Raw genomic sequence first — 23,379 nt, forward strand, 5'->3', positions numbered from 1 at the left:
TTGCTCACACAACACCCTGTGGCAGGGGTTGAATGGGGAGGGCCACGCACCCTCGTGTGTCAGCACTGGATCGCTCACCTTATTGCTCGAAAGCTTGATCAGAGAATTTCACGCACATCGCGAGAATAGCAGCTTACATTTGCCCCAGCAATGACGGGAGCCACGTGGTCTTTCAGTTTGACAGCATAGGCCGATTTCAGCTCGTGCACGGGACGGCAGTGCACAACCATCCTGCTAGCATGCACCATACTTGCACCCGTTCGTGTTTAGCACTGTACGCAGACATGCGGTGTGTGTGCCAGTGAGTGTTGTCAGATTCGGGGCTTTTGTGATTGTCACCTGGTGTATCACCTACCGAGAGTCCCTTGCTAGAGACATTTTTTTTTTTTCTTTTTCGAAAAAACCCCCTCTTTGGTGCCTCTATATGCATTCGGTATCCTGCATTTCTCAAAATCGTAACAAACGTGCTGAATGGGAGTGCTGTTCGAGCATCTGCAATTTGGCTGTAAGGCGTGGCTAGCATGGCTAGGGAGGCCCAGGCAAGATGCTGAGTGCCGCTTTTGCCGTCCTGACATCATTCGAGGTGTGGTCAAGCTGATTCTAGGCGTATATTCATCGTGAGCACCAAGGTCGCGAGGGTTAAGGGGTAAGCTTGGTGAAACGGAGGCCATCAAAACGGGCAACCGTTGCCACTAATAGTGCCTTCACTCACTAAGAGCCAGATGCTGGTAGCCCTGAAGTTTATTTTGTTGCACATTTAATACTAGGCAGAAACCTGACACACAAAATCGGAGTAGAGGCCTCGGTATTTTATTTGGATTCTTGGTGTAAATTGGTCTAGGTAACTAGAGCCGAAAGCCAACCTCGGGAAAAGCGAAACGTTTTTGTGTGCACTCTGTGATGGCTTGCATGCAACGAGAGGCATTCTGCCTGCAATTAAATTTGAAGCAAATACTTTGCAACTGAGCAGTTGAGGCTGTGCTGCATATTTTCGCCTTTATGAAATTGTAGCTTTTGAAGTGCAGGCACTTTGTTCAGTTGTTCTGCTTGCCAAATATGTGAAGCTGCCTCCCTCTTGCTTAGGTGCTGGTTTTTGCAGTGTCGCAATCTTTGTGCTGTCGATTGTGTTCAGTGAATATGGATACAATGGGCGCTTTATGTTGCAGTGCACATAAAGCGATACTACCCCAACCTTCCCCTCAGAGCAAAGCAGTCATGCAGCTTCTGGATTAAGCTCCCCGTCTCCCAGTTAAAACTGGCACAAGCTTTTGTAGCGTAAAACTACACTACATGGGTCAGAGCAGAGTTTCGCGCGAGTGTGCACCACCCATTATTGCATGCTCGGGAGCCGCGTCTAATTGCGAAGAAGAACGCTCGATCACCCGCAGCTAATGCTTTCACTCCATATTCGATCCAGCAGCGTTGAACCTTTCTAACACATTGTGTCTCTCTGTTTAGGGGCCTGAATGTGAATTTAAGTATGCATGCAGCCTTTTTATGGAGGGCCCCCAACTGCTACACTGAATTCATTGCACTCATATCGACCTCTGCCGTGCAGATTGTCATTGTGCACAACAAGATCACCGGCAAGCCGCGGGGCTACGCCTTCGTCGAGTATGAGCACGAACGAGACATGCACTGTGAGTACTCCTCCCACATACCTGGCCATGTGTGAGCATTGGCCTGTGCCCCCTCCTCTTTGATTTGTTCACATTGCTGTGAAACGAGAGGACAGTCTAGCTCGATTTTGTGACCGGCTGCTATGGCATAATTTTTTTAACTTGTTTTATAAAGATGTATCACTATAGTGAGTACATGTTGTAGAGAAGCTCAATTCTTTTCTCTTTTTTTTTTATTTGTTTGAATTACTTACTCTCAGTTTGTTTGAAGATCTGTTTCTTTGCAATCCCTTTGTCTCCTCCCATTTTATCTGGTGTTCTTGGCTTGATGGGGTTGTGGTGGGGAAGAAAAGCGGCTGCAAGGGCCGTCCTTGGAGTGGCGTTGGGACGTGGTGTTTGCGTATGCATTATGGGGTTGGTGCTGAGTGTTGCATTGGCCTGTGTACTGCCGCTCCAGTTGCCTTGCATTGTTGTCATGTTTGGTACAAAAAAAAAAAAAACTCCCCCATCTTTGGTAAGAAGGGGGCGGGAGGAGGAGCGGCCCACTGCTCCGAGTGTGATCGCCGGCTGGTCGTCCGAGAGATGGAGAAGAGGCGTCGTGCTACAACTGCGGAGAGTCGAAGGGCTGGCACCATCACTTTGAGGTCTTGTGTGCGTGCATGGTCCAAACACGACCACTGAGCACATTTTTTTCCCTCTTTTTTTTCTGCTTTCGGACATTGTTATTTTTATTTTTGCATTGATTTAGGTTTTGATTGCTTCTAGTAACTGATTGTGAGGGGGAGCAAAGGTCACAGCCAGTGGGGATTTTAGTGCACCATTGTGACTTTACTTTTGCAGATCATAAATGACAATGTTCTCGCAGGATTTAAATGATTTACTTAACAATGTCACGTTAGGAAAGAAAGCATATTCTCGGCCTTTTTCTCTTTTTTTCTCCTTGTGGCTGTACCTATTTCTGACAGCTGAACAAACAATAGTCATGCCTTTGCCAAGAAGCCATGCTGCCTACTGTTGCCGAGTGCTTTTTGCAAGTATTTGGGAGCCGGCGGAAGGAAGGATGTTGAAAAATTATCGGAACTGTATGTGTGCTGCATTCCTAATCCTGCCTACTAGTAGCATGATCCTGCCTAATTAAAATGTAAAACAAAAGCTGCATAAATTCAGAGGTCGAGGTTTAGAAGTTTTGCTGTAAGAAATTTCATGCACACACACACACACACACACACACACACACACACACACACACACACACACACACACACACACACACACACACACACACACACACTAGTCTTCTCACGTCCCTGCTCTGATTGAGAATGATTTGGCCACTGACCAGTGGCTGTCACTTGCAAAAGCAATTTGGGGGACACTTAAGCTCTGCCTTTTAGGGTGTTCTATTGCAGCGGCAACGGCTGTCATCCCTCCTCATAGCTTCTCTCTCGCAGATCCTTGTCCACATACATCCACTTTGCTACTGGCATTTTAATCTCTTTGGGTCCCTATTAATAATCTTGCGCATACTCATCAGCTTACAGTCATTAGCTTCTGAGCTTCATGATCTGGATTCACTCCCAAGTTGGGGACTGTCTCAATCGGGGGGGGGGGAAACAAGAAAAAAAAAAAAAAAAAAACACATGCTGAACAATGTCTCTGCCCGTTTGAGAACCCCACTTCGTTCAATCTGGGTCCATATTCCGAGCTTGCGTCTTTATCGGAAGTGTCGCTATCTCACATGGCCTTGATTCATATGATTGGTGGAAACAGAACATGATGTTGCCACCTCTTCCGGTTCCGTAGTGGCAACACCCAGTTTCGGCCAATCAGATGACTCGAGGTCACGTGAGATAGCGGTACTTCGGTAACGGCGCAAACTCAGAATACGGGCCCTGGAGCCTCCTTGGTAGCCAGTGTGTCACTTTGAGTTGTAAAACCCCACAATTCACAAATTGATATGGTGGTGCCTGCACACACGCCTCTTTTTGAACCGGAGTGGGCGGCTGGATGACTGTGGGCGACGTTGTCTTTCTGTCTGCCTTATATGCATCTACTGCTGCTTGCACAATTATGTTTGTGTCAAAAGGGGGCTGGTAGAACTATGTCTCGTCTTTCTACACTCGGGAGGCTGCGTCACCATTCAGTAACTTTGAGCCATGCTGTTGCCACTGTTACACGAAGGAGTTCTTAGCTGTCGCGAAAGATTGCTCTCTGCTGTGGGATTTGTGTCTTTTGTGCCAGTGCACTGTGAAGCCCCGAGCTCCGGTCTTTGCTTGGACACCACCAGGTGTGGCCCTGTGACCTTTGCTTCCCCACCTTGCCTTGCTTGAGAACACTGTGTGGTGTGTTTTGTGAGGCCAGTAGAAGGGAGTGCTGTTGTGAGGCTCGCTTTGCCACCATTCCAGCAATGGCTGCTGTGCCTAGCAGTGTACGCCATCAGAGGAGTTCTTGGCCGTTTGAAAATGCGATGCTGCTGTAGTTTTTTCTCAGGTCCAAAGTAACTCAGTCATGGTGCAAAACGGGCATGTGTCCAAGTTTGTTTAGAGTTCGCCCGTTATCAGGTGCCCCATTCGAAGCCCGATTTTGTTTTCTGAAGAATGATAGACAGGCCGCAGAGGTGGCACATGTTGGCCGCTCGAATAGCGGGGCAAGTCCAGCTGCGCACTCTTTCAGACTATGACGTGTTGCTGCCCTTTATTCTTTTCTGGAAGGCCTCTTGTTATTTGTTTGCAAATGTACATCCCTTTGACTTTCATCCCTTTGATGGTTTTATGCACTGAAAATGCACACCCATCATGAGTAGCTTCCTTGTTTGTAGTCGTTACACTGAACATTAGTACTGTCTGTGCCATCGGAAGCAGGAGCATTGCAAGCTTGCATGATGTCAAGGCTGTAAAAACGATACATGGATGCTTTTAGAAAGTAACCACGGCTGTTGAGAGTATTGACAAGACTCCCAAGCGCTCGTGCAAGTGCTGCTGCATGATGGACAAGGTAAGGCAAGGAAAGCCTGCAGTTTATAGTTAAACCTCGGTATAATGAAGTCGGTAAAGTTTGCTGTTTACTTCATAAAATTGAAATTTCGCAAGGTCGGAGTTTCTTTTTCGGCATGCTGGAAACCCTAGAGTATTTCGGAGGCCATTCACAGGAAAAGCTATTTGTGATGAAAGTGGACGTTATGTGTGTGATGGGAATCTTGCACCGTATATCTTTCGGCTTCATCATTATCATTGTCCTTCTGATCCCTGGTCACATGGCCATTTCGATAGCGGGTTGGTGGCTGTTTGGATGGAGCTAGTGACGGCAGACTGATGCTAGCTTTCTCGCCTCACTATCTCACCGTCACCAACAGCGGCAACAGTACCCTCCAGCTCACCAGATGAGCTGAAACCCAGTTCACGCTCTATATCATGGCTTTGAGCCTTAAGAGCGTGCAAGCATGTCTTTGTCTGCTTACGAGCAGCATCGTGGTGGCAAATGGGTAGTGCCCACCTTCATGTACGCGGTTCGGTACGCTGCCACGCTCAGTCCTTTAGAGTTCACGTTCTTGGGTTCATTATCGGCCAGGAACAAAATTTCGCTACATTGTAAGTGGCATAATTTATTTCTTTATGCTGAAACTAAAAATATGTGGGTGCTCTGTGGGCGCTAAGTTATGACAGCTAAAATACTTTGTTACATTGAGAATTGTGTTAGATCGCGTTTTAATGCTGCTGCTGCCTTATAGCTGGAACAGACCTGTCTAGGCACTCAGAGCATCTGGATCGCAAAAGCTTGAACCAGTATAATCAAAAAGCTCACCAGTTGCGCATAAGAAATGCAAGATATTGAACATGCACCTATGTATACTGGAGGTGAGGTTTTGTGAAAAGGTCTCTGACACAAGGCGCTCTTGCAGTACAGTACACCCAGCAATGGCAATCACTACTGCGTGAAATGCAGTGCAAATAAATACTTTCGGTGAGCTTTCTCCTCTTTTGCGTAATGCATGGAGAAAACCTTTTTTGTCATTTGATGCAATCCCTTAATTGCACCACGGATTTTTGAGTGGGCTCTTACAGTACCCGCTTTTGCTGCCTGTAAAATTTAAACTGGCATGATGGGGAAAAAGATCAGTAGCAGCCATTTAGTTGCAAACAGTGATTTCCGCAACGTTTTGCAGAATATGTCTCCTTTGTGGCACTGACTTTCTTACCTAAACAGCGCCTCTCCTGAATTTAGTGGGAAAAAAATATTGTAAATTTGGCTATCAGGGGACGATGATAGACAGTTCAAGTTATCCGAATGTTTGAATTACCGAGTGTCCCTAAAAAGCTGCTGAGTCCATTTAAATCACGTTACTAATGAATATAATTAATTCCTGGAATTGGTTGTTTTTAGATGGAAATTAAGATGGAATTAAGTTTCATGCAGTTCAAGCTTGGTGAGGTGGTCTGCTTGGGCGGCTTTGCAAGTCTTACCTTGATGCGCCCCTACTCCTCCTCCTGTCAGAATGAACCAGCACAAGGCTGCCTACGTCCAAATTATAATGGGCGCCGGCAGGGACCATACTCCTTCCGAATTTATGAATGAGCAAAAAATTAACACCCCCTCCCTTTATCATAAAGGGCATTTTCAAGAAAACCAAGTTAATTTGGATCTTGTATAAACTCGCAAGACTCGAGGTGATGTCTGAATAAACCATACATTGGAGGGAGCAAGAAAAGCAAGCTCTGTGTGTCTCATTCCAGCATTGCTTCGCTGCTTGGTTAGTATAAAGAATATCTGCGGTAGTAAGTTTTTTTTTTTTTTTTTTTTTTTTTTTTACTTCCAAAAAAAAAAAATGGTGCCATGCGCTTGCACTGTTGGCTCAACCATAACTAATTTCCTCCACCCTTCCTCAAATAAAAACATGCCCTGGGTGCATGCACACAGTGTAGTATAAAACGGTTATAACCTCCGCAGTAATGTGAAGGATGCTCTCAGTGTGGTCTGGGTTGCGCACATAAGGAAAATGAAGTATGATGAGTGTAGCAGGAGAAAGGACAGGATGATGCTATCATACAGCCACAATTAAGTCATAGCAATGAGTGCGGGTGCTCAAATTTCAGATAACATGCTGGCATAACTCGTGCGAGACATTTGAATTGATCATGCATCATCACCACCCTATTTTTGGCACTCTGCAGCTGCAAGCTGCTCCATCTGTCCGAATTGAATTAATTTCTCCGCAATAATCGGAATTTCATGCCATGCAACTGTGCATGCAGTCATCCAGTTTTTGAAGTTATGATGGTTAAATTAACAGAACTTACTATAACTGCTGACTGCTCTCTCGCTGTCTTGTTTACATTATTTGCTGGAGGTGCACGAAAGACCATATGTCTTTATTTTGTTTCGGTCTTCCAATGAACATAGTTTTCAGTGGCAGACAACATAGCTGCACTGCTGTCTTTCAATATACTAATGCATGAAGGCACTCGAAGTAATCTTTATTAATGTTTGCGGACCGGACGTAAATATTTTTATAAAACTGCTGCATAGGTTGCGGTTCAGAGAATGTATCACTGAAACAACCAGCCTAAAGCAATTGGACTAAATTTCTGAAAATCGCATATATTACACTGCTAATGGCAGAGAGCCAAGGTACCATGCGATTGCCTGAAACGTGCTGCACTTATTGGTTAAAGAAAAGGTAGGAGCTAGAGTGTCAAATCCAATTTTACCAGGGAAATAATCAGCCACATAGGAGAAGGATCATAAGTCTATAGTAAGGATGCTCGTATCATGTGTATGAGTTGTCGCATTAGTAACGAGATCTCAAAATCCTCTTTGATAATTTTAGTATTGAGTTAGCATCCAAAGGCCTGGTGACTCTTACTGGTTGGCCTGTCTGGCAGGCTGACCAGTATGAGTGTTTTGAGAATGCTTTTATTATTATTATTATTATTATTATTATTATTATTATTATTATTATTATTATTATTATTATTATTATTATTATTGAGAGCGGTATGTGACCTGGCCCCAGAGCATGGCTAAGTGAAGTGCGCTACTAGGGGCGGGAAGCATTGGTATTTCTTCATTCGCTGACCGTAAGCTGCCACTCTCGTAACAAGATATGGCTATGGTAATTCTGCTAGGGTATGCTGCAGCCATTGCAGGGGTGTTCGGTGGCAAAGCGTGCTGCGTAAATGTTTTTTTCTTTGTTTTCCCCTAAGGGGACCGAGGCTTTTTGAGGGGGCTGTGCCATTGTGGTGACTCGGCGTCTTCTGTCTTGTCTCACCACAGACTTGGCGATGCCTGATGGGCGCCTACTCTCGCTACTATGTCGTGGTCGGGGGTCTCTGCTCTAGTGTCTCTCTAAACGGAGCTTTGGTTTGTATCTGGTGGTAAGGTGTGTGTCTGGGTAAGGCCCTCCTTTGCTGTCTCCCTCAAAAAGAAAAAAAAAAGCCCTCCGGGCGAGGAAACTCGTTTAGGTCGTAAACCTCCGCTCTGGAGCCCGTCACCGCAGTCTTTTCTTTCTTTAACTCTTTCTACCGTCATCCTTGATAGCACATGCAGAAGTGGCCATGGCTTCAGCCTTTACACCTAAATTCAGGGCTCTCCCTTAAGCACTACCACCGTGAAGCTTAGTGCGGATCTGTTAAATTTGGCTTTGGAAAGTGAACACGTGTATTTCTTGGAGCCCCTTCAGAAAAAGCAGCATCAGAAGCCAGAGAAGTCCATAAATCTTTCGCAATGATCTCTCTTTCTATATCGTTATACATAGTTTAAAATCATCCACCTTGGTAAATGTACCGGGGCAGTTATTCTACCCTTCGCACACTCCATCTCAAAGAGCAGCTGCGTAGAGCTTAATTGTAATCTTCCAGCATCCTGCGTTCGCTACAGAGCTTTTTTGTAAATAATATTTACAGAAGGCTGTGACAAAATGAAGGTTCTGCTGTTTGCATTATTTACGATGTGTGCCTGCCTCCCCAAGTTTCTCGCGTCTGACGGTGGAATCTGTGAAGAAGTCTGACTGTTCGTGCCAGATGGGGCCAGGTTCTTGCATTGCTCTTGGGCTGCTGGTAGGTCAGCTCTGTCGCTGCTCACCAGTATTTCTCATTTCTTTTTTTGAACCCACACTTTCATCTTTGTGGTGGATCCTGGGGATGTGTTGTATTCTTCTTTACATGTAAGTTTGGTCGTCGCGCACATGTGAAATAAAAGCACAGTTAATTTGTGACCATTGCCGTGCGCCTAAGGGCGCAGTCCTAAGGAGCAACTCCAGTGGTACTTAAGAATATCAATACCAGTGATAAGAATACCAAGTACAGAGTAATTTTAAAGAGCATATTATGAGTATCACAAAGTGATATGAAACTAAAACCAAAAGTAGGTTTGGCTAACATGTTTCACAACATTCCAACCTACGACATTGCGGATACAGCCCCGAAACCTGTCACATACGCTTTGGCTAAACTGTACAGCTAGGATCAACAGTTGACCGAAATGACTGAAAGCGAGCTCAAAATTTGTCCCGTAACAAACGCAAACAGACTACAGGCATATCCAGTGACGTCACCCTCCTGAGGTTGCTCATAGAGGTCTCCACGATTGAGGCCGCGGAGGGGTAAATTTTAAAATCTATTTGCACTGCATAGAAACATCAAACCACAACAAAATTTGGTACAGATGACCTTAAGCTGGAGCTGCTTTTTATGACCTAAAACTGTGCAATGTGTAAGACAGGCAAGGTGCACTTTACACACATGTAAGTAGTGTGGAAAGTGTTTTTTATAGTCTTTGTATAATCTAGCTGTGGTTGCCATCCTGAAGAATATGCCTTTGTCAATAAAATATAATTGTTTGGCATCAGGAGCGCTTTGCTGTCTTTTGTGGTGCAATTTGCGTTCTCATAATTGAGCTGCATGCAAAGACAGCGGCGAAAAGTATATTTGTCTCTAACGTTGCATTGCGTGAATGTGTGTGTGCACGCACAGATCATGGCGGTGATGCCTTTATGAAGTTGGTGCATTTCACTACGTGGACATTTTCGATCGGCTGTGATGGCAAAGGTGGCAGCTGTGTACAGTTGGTTCACTGGACACCATTGGTGATCAGTGTGCGCCACTGGTGTTGTGTGATCTTGCCAAGAAGCAGTGGGCTTGCACCACAAGGCGGATGATGTTGGCCATGTTCTGACCGAAGGTGTATGGGCATTGGGACTCCGCTGCTATTGCGATTTGTGAAGAATTCTCCGTTGGCCTCTTTGCGGCACACTGCTTCTGTTTTTGATGTTCGATACATAAGTGTTTAATGACAGTTGTCCTAGTCTGTTTTGGTGAGATAAGATCAGTAATAGCATGCAGCAAAACTTTTTTTTTTTTTTGCCATACTTGTTTACATTATGTAGAGTGCCCTCCATTACTCAAGAGTAGGTTGGATAATGGTGGTAATTAATTCAGGTCAAGTGGATCTTCGTAAAGGCCTGTGAATGTGTGCTGTTTTAATTTGAGCTTGCCACCAAAGAGCTGCTGCAAGATGTGAAAGCCTTCATTGGTCAGCGGTGTTCATTGCGCCGTGCCTGGTCGGTTCAAACGTGCTCATGTCTATAGTGCTGAGTACACTGGAGTGGTACGAATGCGTGGGTAGTGTTCCATTTGTCCGCACACTGTTGTAGTGATGTTGTAAACATTTGAAGTCTGTTTGTGGATAAAACTGGGGTAGCATGTAGGCTTTTAGTGGTGACATGTCAATTGCTGGTTCTGGGAGAATTTTGTACCATTCTTAATTTATGCACAATGTTTTTCTGTTTGAAGTACGGTTTGACCTTCTGGTGGGAGATGAGGACACTTGTAGGGTGCATTTCTGGCGTGCTGGCTGAATCGGAGTATGGGAATGGTTTTAGGGGAGGGGGAATGAATCAGCCTTTTGTCCCATCATTCTCTCAGTCTGCATAGCACGGTACTTCAGGTTGTGCCTTGCAAGGCTGTGTATTGTACTGGGCCAACTGCTTTGCTTTTAGACATGGAATGACATTGGGCTATACTGATGCTGACCTGAGGTGTCACTTCCATTCTCTATTTATTGTGTTTTTGCTGTTGGCTTATTATTTCGTGCGTGAACTAAAACTGGTAAATGTGGGGTTCACATGCAAACATTGGCACAGCCGACTCTTGGTCCGTCTGTCTAAAAGGAAATGAGTGTTTTCAAGGGGAAGGCAACCTGCTTTAAAAAGTTCACTCGATGTTGGCAGGGCCAGGGCATTATTTTGATTGTTGGGAAGTTTGAATCCAGGGCTCTAATTAACCCTTTGACATGGTATTTTTTTTGTTCGCATCAAAGGGAAAGTTTTCTTCCTAGATAGTATATTCAAGCAGACAATATATAGTTTTCCACCACAATGTGATAACGGTTAATTTTTCCAGGGATATGCAATGTTTCATGTGTGCCAGAAGGTTAAAGAGAGAGCGCTGTAAATGGATTTTGCATGGCTGCTTTGGAGCATGCAAGGATATATCTAAATGTTTGCATTAAACCTGGCCTTGTGATCTTATGTCGAGTGCTTTGTTTGACCATGTGCTTGCTTGTTGGGTCTGTTTCTTCAGGGTGTTGGCGAATGAATTCGTAGCTTTTGGTTTCAAAGTTATGATGGGGCACAAATTTACTCGTTACTTGAAAGGTTTGAACCTATGGTGAACATTTTACATAATGTGTAATGCGGTAAAGTTATTTAAAATTTCACTTGTAAACAATGAAACCTTTGTGTCGGACTGCTTAAAGACCTGGAGTGGTAAGGCCTCTTGTGTGTTAGGATTTCAAACAAGCGGGCAAGGGAGGGGGGGGGGGGTGCTATTGTTGTCACTAACCGGAGTGACGGTAAGTTCCAAGCGAGCTTCCGGTAAGTACTCCGGTAAGTGAGCTTCACTGGGGACCACGCTCGAGCACGGTGAGGGTAGCCACACGCCGTTTGAAGCCACAGAGGTCAGTTTATGCAGCGGCAGATCTGCACATGTATGCATTGGCACTAGGGAAGTCTGTGGTGGTAGCCCTAGCTAACTATCAAAGTGAAAGGCTTGTAATTGCCTCCTAGTCTGAACCCTGAGGTGGACAAGAGGGTGTGGTTGTTGTGGTGTCCCTAATGGTGTTGCTCGAGGGTGGGCTCTCCCCTCTTGGCGGTAGCGTGGTGGCGTGTGTTGAGTGTGGGTGGCCTCGTTCTGTGTCAGCGGCCTACAAGCATGCCGATGGGAAGAAGATCGACGGACGCCGGGTGTTGGTCGACGTCGAGAGAGGGAGGACTGTCAAGGGCTGGCTACCCCGCCGCCTAGGTGAGTTTGGTTGATGGGGGGCTCTGTAACATACATCTGCAAGCACACCACTCGATAGCTTGGTAATTTTTAGTGGAATAGTTTCAGGATTGGTGTGAAAGTGCAGACTGTCGGGCATTGGTGTGTATTGGATCGCAGTTATGCTAATATGACACATTTAGTGGCAGGACAGTTTTCTGATCAAGGACCTGAAAAGTAGCTCTTGCTTTTTAGAAACTCAGCATTTAAAATGTATTAAAATTTGAACATGTGGTATATTTTCAAGTTTTTAGAGCAAATTTAGAGGATTCCTGGAGAATATCATTCTAAAAATGTAATCCCTGTTCTCTCTCCTTTTTTTAGCCAGGAAGTTTTAAACGGACAAATTTATTTCACTACTTTAAAGTTAGCTGCAACCCCACAGAGAAGAGGAAATGTGATTTGCATCCCTTTAATAGTGTGTGTGTGCGTGCTTTGTAGGTGGTGGCCTTGGTGGCACCCGGCGGGGTGGGCCGGACGTGAACACCAAGCACTCTGGCCGCGAGGACTCCCGCATGGACGAACGTTACATGTGAGTTCCCAGTGCTGCTCCACACTGCCTTGCGCAAGTGGCAGACCAGATAATGGGAAGGGCCTGGTTGAGACATTGTCCACCAGTTCACTCGCACATACATTGCTGCACCAGCGTTGCACTTTTGGGCTTGTTTGCATAAAAACAAGTTTTCCACCTGCCAAATGTGGCAGGTGGGGAGATCACCCTCTCCACTTGGCAAGGTGAGGGAGAGGTCGGAAGATGGCAGCCACAGGAAGAGCTTAGCCTTGAAGGGTTCTTCTCGATAGCAGATTGAGAATCACTGAGCCAATGTCAGCATGCCATTAGGCCTTGGCGTGGCCAAGAATGACTCGGGAAAAAATTAAAATGACTAAGAGTGACCTTCAGGGAGCAAAGAAATACAGAGAGCAGTGATAAGGAAATATGAGGAGTAGATAGGTAGTGTAAGAGAAGCTATGAAAAGCAAGAGAAAGACCCAATACTAATGCATTGTCATCATGTGACAGTAATTCAGCACCTGCATACCTTTCATGCAATGAGTGCAGCAGCTACAAGTTTGCCCCTTTTAATGTAGACAGAAGCAGGGTGATGAGGTGCATGAGCGAGCTCGTAGCAGTGTCTTAGTGTGCGTGCATTAACACTAATTATACCATGCCCTCTGCTCTGGTAGAATCACCTGTTAACTCTGTAAGAGGCTGTTTTCAGAACTTGTAAATTGCCTGCTGTTAGTGCACAACAGGTGATTTCTCACCTGTTCAAAAATTGCACTGTGCTGGGCAGGCGTTTCAGTTAGCGTTCAAGGGCAGTCACAGAAGGATTGTGAGAGAAGTCGTCCTTTTAGGGGGATGGGTTGGCGTTGCAAGAGCTTCAGTGGACGCATTTGTCTTCCTTGGTAATGATGTGGGCTGACAGTTCCTATAACCGCATGATGTTGAGGGGAGCTTGTCATGACATTCATATTAATGCGTTTTGCTCGGCAGGGGTGAACGGGATGGTCGAGACAGTCGAGACGGTCGAGATCGTGATGACCGGATGGCGCGACCTCCTGAGAGGGAGCGAGAGCGGGAACGACGGCGCAGCCGCAGCCGAGATCGTGAGCGAAGGCATCGAAGCAGGTGAGTGTTCTCGCTCAGCTGGCGGTAAGGCAGGAACTTTTGCACCACGGGATATAGCCCTCTGTGGACTTCTGCATCGGTTTTTGAATTTGTAGACCTCTTGAAGGTTTTTGGGAGGATGTACAGTGATTGCTGTCGGTATTCCTGGGTAACTTTTGGGCTGGACTGTGCCTAGAGATTAAAAAAAAGGAGGTTGTGAGGAAGGGAGACTTGCGGCTGCTGTGAAGCATAAATTGCACACTTCAAAACTTGAGCTCCACCACACATATGTGAGGAGGTTTACATGTATGTAATGAGGAAAGTTGGGACCCCTCAAAGTTTTTAATTTATTCGCCTCATTCGGGTGAACTACAACTGAGGGCTCAGACAAAATGGAGAAGGCGTGCAAAAATAAGGAAATGGTGGGTGTGTTTATATATTATGTGAAAGGGTATACAGCTAGTTCGCTCGAAAAGGCATTGTAGTACCCCAGTTTCAGCTCCAATTTTGTCAGATTTTCTTGAAAATGTTCGGAATATGGTAGATAAAAATGGGGGCCTGCAGTTGAGGTGGTTCAGGTGTCCACCCAGATTCATAACGGATGCTGCACCTTTCCCTTCGTATAAACTAATTTACAAAATAATTGTAAGCATCCGCCAAAATATGAGATAGATACTGCAACTTCCTTTCCCCAGAAACCAACTTAAACAAAAAATGTTTTTAAAAATGTGGAATGAAAAGGCAGTGTCTGCTCTTCATGGGAAGCTTCACCACTCCGCTAATTTTTATTTCAGAGCAACACATTTTAGAAATGTATGTGACTGAGTGCACACACATTCCAGTAACTGCCACCATCACCACTGTGCTTCCGCTGCTGCGGCATGTTGCCTTGCGTTTGCCAAATTTGGCTTTCTCCTAACACTTTCATCGCCTTCTCTTTGGTTTCTCAATGGACCGCTCCACCTTCTTGACTCGAACACGCTATGACTCTCAAAGGCCATAAAGAATGCTGGCTTTGCGTGCCAGCTTATGAGCCTGGTGGTGACGGTTGGGAGGAAATATTGCAGTACATACATTGAGCAGTAAGAAAAAGCAGATTGTGTTATTTTCATGCCTTGGCTCCAGATATAATGCGATGTGAGGTGTGCTAAGTGCAGTACCAGAGTCCCCCAATACTTTTTTTTTCTGGTCACGAAACTCCTCCGTAACGCTATGAGAGAGGTTCGTATACCACCCGCACCTGCCGCGCCGCCACTGGGCACTGAAAGGCACCATTGAGGAGCTCAGCGCTGTCGCAACCGATCAGAAAGCATCGCTGCTGGTACGAATTTCGACGTCTCGTGTTATGCTGTGCGTTGGCGTCATGTAACTCGTGTCTGTGGAACAATGCCCAACACTTGCTGCGTACCAGGATGTCGTTCCGGCTACAAAGGTGGGACCGAGAAGGTCTCGTTTCGCTTCCCTGCTGACAAGGAACTGTTGGAAAAATGGAAGCGTGCAATACCGCGGGAAGAGACTGGTGGCTTTACTGTCGATTCTAAATATGTGCGTGTTTGTGAAAAGCACTTTCATGCCGCGGACATCATTCGTGTCGAGGAATTTACTCTGAACGACGACGCTGTATCACTACAACGGGGGAGGCCAGCACTCCTGCCTTACGTTATCCCAAGGATTTTCGAAGGCCTTCCAAGCTATTTGGCAATTGTCTAAACCACGTAGGCGGTCCCCAGTAGCTCGGAAACATGGGAGACCGCGGCGTTCCCGGATTTAGTGATAACAGAGGGAGCTCAGCTTACTTTTTAAGCAACGTAAACCGCGATATCTGTTTATACACTACTAGTTAAGAGCCGTAGCACCGAGGTGCAGCCTTTGCCATCGATGCATTCTTGGGAAAACATCGCACACAATTGTGAAGTGCAGAATCTTGTGCTATTATCCTTAAGCATTCATTTCTCGAATTCATGACTGTAATTGCATAACAAGCGGCCGTAAAAAGCTTCAAGCAGAGATCAAAATCAACGCCACGGGAGCCGTAGCAGACGCTCGCCGAGGCTGTGAGCGGGTTCAAGAGAAAGCGGCGGCGGCCATTGGCCGGCGAGGACAGCGGGGCACCGCGACGTCGTGCAGGCCAATGCACGCCCGACAGCTCTGATCTCGACGACGGGGTGGCACCGGTGGCACTATAGCCTGACATCGGTAAACCGCTGGCCAACCGATATCGGGTGACGAAGATCTGTGACTGCGCCTTAGCGAAGCGATCAGGCGCTACGTGTTTAATACGGACTGCGGTGGCGTTATCGCTTGCGTGCTGCAAGTTTTACAATCTGAGAGAACAGCGTGTAGACAGGCAACAAGTAAACAGTGCTGCAGCTCATTTAGTGGGGCAGAGGGAGGCTAAGTGTGCCGTAACCTTATAAATTTCATTCATAGCAGGTTCTATGCTGTGCAGTTAGTTTCACGCCTGGCGTCTGCTCTAGTGAGGCATACGCGTATATCATTATCATTGTCCTCGTCTCGTGGAATTGCCTATGAGAAAGCTGGGAAAGTATGGGAAAGCTGCGTCGTATATCGAACTCCAATTTCACTGGTTGTTCGATATATTTAACTCCTCATCACACACAGGAAAGTGCCTTTCCCAAAGATAACCGCATCACCCTCTGCCGTTTCCAAGCCACGCAACCGCGCGCGGAAGGAATGAGAAAAAACAATTCGGCGACGGCTGATCCGGCGGAAATAAATAAAAACTAGAATGAAAAAATGATAATGCGCATTATTGCAAAACTTGTGTGGTAAACGGTAATAAGTGGTTGTCAGCCCATTTTATTTTTATTTATTTTTTTTAAGTGTCTCATATTGCGCATATCTCGCACCGCTGTTTGTCCCTGACTTTGCCGCTGCGGCCATCGCGGAACCGGATCAGCCTCAAACTACAGATGGGGACCTTGCGCTGGAGTTTTAAGGGGGACCCGGGTCTTTACAGCCGAAAATCTGTCAGAAAATCGGATTTTCAATCTCTCGTTTTCGTGATTCTGAGATCTTTCCGCAGCTATCTCCGAAGTTTCGTTGAAAAATATCGCCTGATTCGCGGGTTACAGCGTTCCAAAGACGAGAATCTGCGCGTGTGGCCCTTTAAACTGAGGTCAAATCGCGCCGAATTTCGATCTCCCGCAGTTCGAGAAATACGCGATCTTGGGCATAATCTTGGTGTCATTCGAAAGATCGCAATTCAGGCCATTCCTGTATCTCGGTTGGTGACCATGAGCGAGCCCACCGAAACGGAAAACAAAGGAACAAAATTGCTTGAAACACGCCCTGCTATTGGACTCCTAGCGCATGTGAGCAAAAGGCAAGCTTCGGTTGGCTGGCGGCGTCGACTGCTCGCGGTACGGCGCCATTTTGAAAAGGTCTCTCCTTTAGGCCTAGTCGGCCTAGCGCCGTTCCCCCATCGTAACCACAACGCGAAATGCGCAATACTGAGATTCACGCTTCGTTATTAGCCTAAAAAAAAGTAGCGAGAGGAGATAAACGCGCCGGGGACGCTGCATCGCCGCATATGGTTATCTGCGATCAATGACGAAGCGCCGACGCTCCGTGTCGAGTCCGCGATGGCCTGATAACGGCATAGCATAGCCGGTTGTGCTCAGTGCGATAGCGAGGAGTGGCACGATCTGCCGTGTACGGAATGGTGAGGGTGCAGATGAGCAAATGCAGCTTTCAACGCCGGGATAGATCGTCCTTTGAGGCAGTGCCACGACCAGCCGCAGCTGTAGTCGCGAAGCAGCGTAGAGAAGATTGTGCGGAATCCCAAATCTTCTCGAAATAAACTTTCTTCTGAATGCTACGCGGTGCAAGACGAGCAAACGAGCAACGGTCGCTTATCACTAGTTGCAGGCCGACTGCGTTTACAGCATGAACGTGAGAATGGCGATCGCATGCCAGAACTTGGCATCAACTTTTGCGGAGGTCACAATGCAAACGCACTCGTCTTGGTGGCAGCCTCCGGACCACGCGTTCCGTTTGCCGCAAATTTCATTCTTTGAGGCCGAATTATATCGATTGTAAATGATGCATTGACATCAGAAGCTAGTCAGAACCCGCTTTAAAGAGTTACTGTTAGCTTTGGTGCTTCAAAAATTTATCAACACGTTTTTCCTCCATTTCTCAAAATAAAAATATTGAGGACGGTGCATGTTTGGAGGTGCGATATCTCTGGTTCTCTTTATGATGTTGCTATAATTCCTTTTGCGCCAGAAAGGTATATTCAAATACAGTGCAAAAATATAAATGAATTTGTGGTATTTAATAAGGAAAGTTTTTAAAAATTTCATGTTTTCTGGAGTGTCAAGGTGGCTTTTTGGTCTCTGAACTTTGACAAGCTGTAACTTTGGTTAAAATGGAACCAGGACATTAAATCTTGATTTTTGCATTCTCCGTGTGTTCTAAATTGATTTGATACGTCAGTTTTTATTATAACTCCTGTAGTTTTACTGACAGCTCACCTCCAAACAAAGAACATAAAATGCCCAATATCTTCAGTACTAACTGGCTTACATAAAATTAATGTACATATTTGAAACCAGCACAAAAAGCTGCATAATGGTGCAATTTTCATCAAAATCTACCAGTAAATAAAAAATATTGTCTTAAGACCAGGGTCCCCCCTTAAGTAGTGTGGCGCCGCCTCGTAGCGGCCAAGAAAAACCTGATTGGGTAGTACAACGGCGGCTCTGCCTATGCTGCAGCGCATATCTCGCAGGCTTTCTACTTTGATTCGTGCTTCTGTCTGCCCCTTCGTGAGCTTGAAAAGAGTCGTCATGTATCATGGACATTACTGTGAACCAGCAGTAGCCTAATATTAAAAAAGAAAAAAAAAATGCTGCTTCTGCCTTCCAGCAAAATGTTCAAAGCATGCAGCATTGATCTTGCCGTGTACCATCTGTCCCAAAACATCGTCACCGCTGCTATTGCTGCTTGCGTCATAGAGTGACACGGACAAGTTAACAATTTCATTATGCACCTCTGCTTCTTTCTTTCAAGCCACACGAACCAGGGTTAGGTGCGAGTGGTACGGGCAATCAAGTGCATGCATGCATTGATTCAAGAGAAATGCCTTCACTCTAAGCTGGCCAGTCCACCGGCTCAGAGCTGAATTATGTAGTACAGCCAGCTATGTACGCAAGAGAGAAACAATCCATTATGCTACTGTTTTCGGCAGCTGTGTAAGTAAGAACTGCACCATACGTTTAGCAACGAAAGGTGAGGACAAACTAGAGTTTACTTAAAACGTTTACTATGTCAATAAAAGCAGCCTTTCACTTTCAAGAGAAAACAGCTATAGACGTCATTTGGGGCATATTTATAGTTACTCAGCAGTTGACAATGGAATTTCGGTCATGCACCGCGTGTTCTTAATCTAACAGTGCGCTTCAAATACGCAAAGTCCCTACTGCCCTAAAAGGCAGAAACTCTTGCCCGAGAGCTGCAAACACATAAATTGAAGGTGATTAACACAGATGAGCTGTAAAACAAGATCAGCGTGCCTTCACTGATATCTGCACCTAACAACAAACACTGAAGCGCCTGAAGCGGTGTAATTCGAACATTCCTGCAATCTCAGCTTCAGCTTTCTGTGCGACTTTCCAGTATGTGGACTTGTATTTCCAAACATTACGAGCGTGACTTGTCAGCTAAATGATGCGTAAAAAGCAAAAACCAGCTTACGATCAACTTACAAGTTCAGGGACAGGAATGTATTGAACACAAACCCCAGTGCATACATGGCCGGCTCAAGGTGCCCATCGAGAAAAAAACTGTTTGTGCCTCAAAGGGGTTCGTTGCACTGCCTATCCATGTTACGGTTTCGTGTATTCACTTGCTTCAGCTCAGTTGCGCGTAAAGCTTTCGTAGAGCTCCACGAATGCGCGATACTCACCTGGCTATATCGACTGGCAGCGCGCCGAAACTTCGGCTCCGATTGCTGCATATCATACAATTCCTGACGTTGGATTATTCATTGCCTTTTTTACGTCTTGACAGCCCTATAGGAATTTTTAGCGCCTTAAATTCATTTCATTTCATACATAATACAAATTAACGCAGCGGATCCATACTGACTCTATGCATTCGTATGCAGATGCCTAAGGGGCACTTTTTAGCACCGTTTTCGTAGCGCCCCCTGGGCAGCGCAAGACGCCTATACAGTCGACGACCGATTTTTCGGACATGCTTGATTATTAGGACATTTTCACAGCCCCAGGACATATCCTGTGAAGTCAATGTATTGCGCTGCTCAAAATTTCGGACGCTCTAATTAGGGCTATTTGATTTTTTGAACATTCTAAGCGCCAGCCAGGCCGACTGCCACACATTTTGAGCTGTGTCGCCGCCATCTCGTTTGTCTATTTTTTCCTTCGATAGCCTCGAAACCGGTGCCGCCCTTGCGTGCCGCTCCTCAGCTAAACTGACGCTGGATCGAGGCTATATTATTTGCCTAGCTGCTTCCGTTTCCGGGACGTTGCTGCTCGCCACCGAGTGCTTTTTTTTTTTTTTTCTTTTATCGTGATCGCTTCGACTGCCTGTTCCTCTGAGTGTTTGCCGAGCGTAGCGAGTAGGAAACGCCGCGGTCGGGCTGATGCGAGAACTACGTTCTGTCGCTACTATGGCTTGCATTTAATTGATTTGGCTTCAGTTCTTCAAGATGTTTCTGGATTTTATAAGAATTTTCTTTTTTTCGTGCAACGCGGTAGCGAGAAGGCACTCAACGGAGTCTGTGTTGTGATCCAGTGGTTGGTAGCGGTGGTGGTGTGCCTCGGCAGTGGGAAAACCTGCTCTGTCGATTTTCTTGGAGCACTTAGTATGCTCGCTGATGCGTGGAAGTTGTTGGCACCCACAACGCTGCGCAATTGCTTCCGCCACGCGGGATTTGTGCTGAATGACAGTCAGCTGCCTTGGACGAGGAGAGCATAGTCGAGCAGCTGTCAGGCAGTGAGTAGCTCATTCACGACCTTCGCACTGCTGGTGTCGAAATTCCATCGGCCGTCTCGTTTTGGGAGTTCACAGACATGGACCACGAGTTGGAACTGTGCGCTGGGTTCACAGTTGCAGAAATTATTCGCCAAGAGCTTGTGGAGTCTGAGAGCGATGACGCCGATGACTCACATGCAGCAGCGCAGCCGACGCAAGCTGAGCTGATGCAAGCGTAATTCAGGCAGACCTGTTAGCACGGAAGCGGAGCGTGGTGCAGAAAAGCATCCATCACTTTTTCCGGCCTCAAAGTGAAGAATAGGCAATAAATAGAGCTTTTTTGGTGCACATTTGTTTTTTCAGACATTTTCATGGTTCGTTGAGAGTGCGAAAAATCGGTTGTCAACTGTATGTCAATCCTTCTATCGTCATATGCGATCCTGCTTCGGAAGCTCAAAACTGCACACTCGCTAGAGGAGATAACAGAAGTAGGGATTGCACAGAATAGTAGAACTTATAAGACAAAGGTTTCCGTGGAAAGATGTTCCCGTCTGCATGGAAAGTCGCCAGGCATTTACTCACTGTTCGTCTCTTGGAGAGAAAGAAAACTGCTGCAGGAATGTCATGTGTCGGCTTCTGGTGAATGACCCAGGTTGTTAGGAACCAGTGATCGTTATAGGTAGATATGTCATTGATTTTGGACAGCAGCGAACTTCCCCTGGCTGCTGGTGTTTTACGTCATTGTAAGGAAAACGTCAAAAATGCGCCGAAGACAGGCGCTGTTAGCATCCTGTGTAGTTGTCACCCTGCTGAAGTGAATGGGTCATTATGAGTGGCAATGTTTACTTCCGTTGACTTAGTTGGGGGGTTGCCTAAAACGTCTGTCCCCCAAAGAGTTGAATGGGCCCCTTTCAAGTGAGCTGTCGCAAAGAAAAAGAAAGCTCCCCAACTGGCACCCGGAGCGCTCGTCACTGTGTACACGCGTATCTATGATTCTCCACAAAAAGGCTCGACCCTTAATTCTCTGAACAGCATGGGCAAAGACATCGGGACTTCCGTGTTATTCTTTGCTCTCCCACACCTTAACAACATAAGAGTGCAACTTCGAGTCCGTCAAAATATCTGTTGCTTGCCTCTTGCTTTCAAGTAGCGAATCTGCGTTCATGTATTTTTTTATTATTATTATTTCTCAGAGCCTGCTGACAAGCGCTCTTTGAAAACAATGTTCACTGTGATCGTTTTTCAAGACCTCAAGTGATGCACAATGATGATAGTCTTATCAGTTAATCATATCTCGCTTTCGAAAGTACCGATAAAAAAAGTTTCCAACCTGCCTCTTTGTCAGCCAAGAAACCAAAAAAATCAAAAATGAGAAACCCCACTGGCGAAGAGCGCCGGCTTTTCGCGCATCTGCACGTGACTTTCCCCCCTCCTCATTCTCCTGCTCAACGTGCAAGCACGGCTGTGCCTGGCACGTGCGAGCGGGGTACTTAGACTCCACAGACAGCCATGCTCCGCCAGAAATCGAGCACTGGCATAGCGGAGCAAACTCCAGCGACTGCCAACGTTAAGAAGCGAAAGATTTTTTTTTTTCTTTTATTGCGAGTCTTTTATTCTGAACGTGCGCTGTAGTTAAAGCTGTGGCGGCTGCGGAAGTTAAGAAGTGGACGGACACTCTGCCAAGTTCACTCCTTGCCACTGCAGGAGTTAACATCAAAAGTATGGTCAAAAGATAAACACAGAGTGATGTTATCGCTGAAGCATCTTGGTGCGCCGCCAGTAAATGAGCTGTGGATGCATGGGCTGAAATAGAAATGGAGGGACATGCCACCGACTAATGCATTTTTTTTTTTTTTTAATTCTCGGCGGCAAAAGTGGAGAGTTGATTGATTACATGACAAATACGGTATCATTTTCCACAATTGCAAGCGCCGTCTCAAGCCAATTTTTGTATATAGAATTCTGCGATCCCTTTTGAGTTCGACTGTGGAAATGGAATATGCTGCCTTGTATAATGGTGGAGAAGTTTCAGGCAGGTGCTCACAGGGATGTTGGGATCCATGTTGTTTCCTTTGTTGACCATATGCAACGGTCACGGATCAGCCCCGCTCCTATTGCTCGATTCTGACTGGCAGCCATATTGACTAATATGAGTGGTGCTAATACCTCTGTCACAAGAGCAGATTTTATGTCATTCGGTTTCTTTCTGTGCTACATGGTAAAATAATGTCATTCGCAAATGGTGGGAATTACGATCAGCTATAAAAAAAAGTACTGCACTTAAGGGACATCAGTGCACATAAAAGGCATTTGAAATCACTGTGTAACATTTTAAAGCTGATCAAAACATTTCTGCACTGTACGACAATTCATGCGAAAAACATTACTTACTTTTGACTGTGCTGTGGCACTTTAGCCATAAAAATCCAAACCAAGTATAGAGTCACTCCCAAATTTGATAAATGTGAACAAACAATATGGCTGAATACAGTGAAGTGCGGATAAACAGCGTGAAGACTCACGGAAACACATAGAGCATGTAATTGACGTCCAAACTGTGAGAAGCTCAGTCACAACTTCAAATAGTTCCGAGATCAACATACGGGGAGATGCGGCTGCCAAGAAACAGAGCCCAAAATGATTGTGAGTCGCTGCCATGACTATACCACTGCTGTGACCGAGAGTAATGCCGTTCCGCGAGAGCCTGCAGTGCGAATAATGTTACACCTAAATTAACAGGTTTTAAAACAAAACTCTAGAAATATAATTTTTTTCACTTCTCTGTGCGCAGAATATGTTGCTGCATTGTTTCTGCTGCGTATCTGGCATCAAGAGTACACATTCGGTTCGCGATCGAATGCGAATGAGTTCCCGAA

The 23,379-nt window shown here is 45.9% G+C and overlaps 1 protein-coding gene across 1 annotated transcript in view; it reads left to right on the top strand.

Moving 5' to 3' along the window:
- Nucleotides 1–23,379, top strand: part of LOC146192590 (U1 small nuclear ribonucleoprotein 70 kDa-like) — a 29,368-nt gene that overhangs the window by 4,316 nt on the left and 1,673 nt on the right. Inside the window, exons 6-9 of the mRNA XM_084602487.1 lie at nt 1,559–1,640; nt 11,813–11,914; nt 12,374–12,464; nt 13,427–13,561. Of these exons, the coding sequence (XP_084458613.1) occupies nt 1,559–1,640; nt 11,813–11,914; nt 12,374–12,464; nt 13,427–13,561 (410 nt within the window). The remainder of the gene's footprint in view (nt 1–1,558; nt 1,641–11,812; nt 11,915–12,373; nt 12,465–13,426; nt 13,562–23,379) is intronic.

The sequence above is a fragment of the Amblyomma maculatum genome, chromosome 4, assembly GCF_055883805.1.
Source record: "Amblyomma maculatum isolate TAMU_Amacu chromosome 4, ASM5588380v1, whole genome shotgun sequence".
Classification (NCBI taxonomy): domain Eukaryota; kingdom Metazoa; phylum Arthropoda; class Arachnida; order Ixodida; family Ixodidae; genus Amblyomma; species Amblyomma maculatum.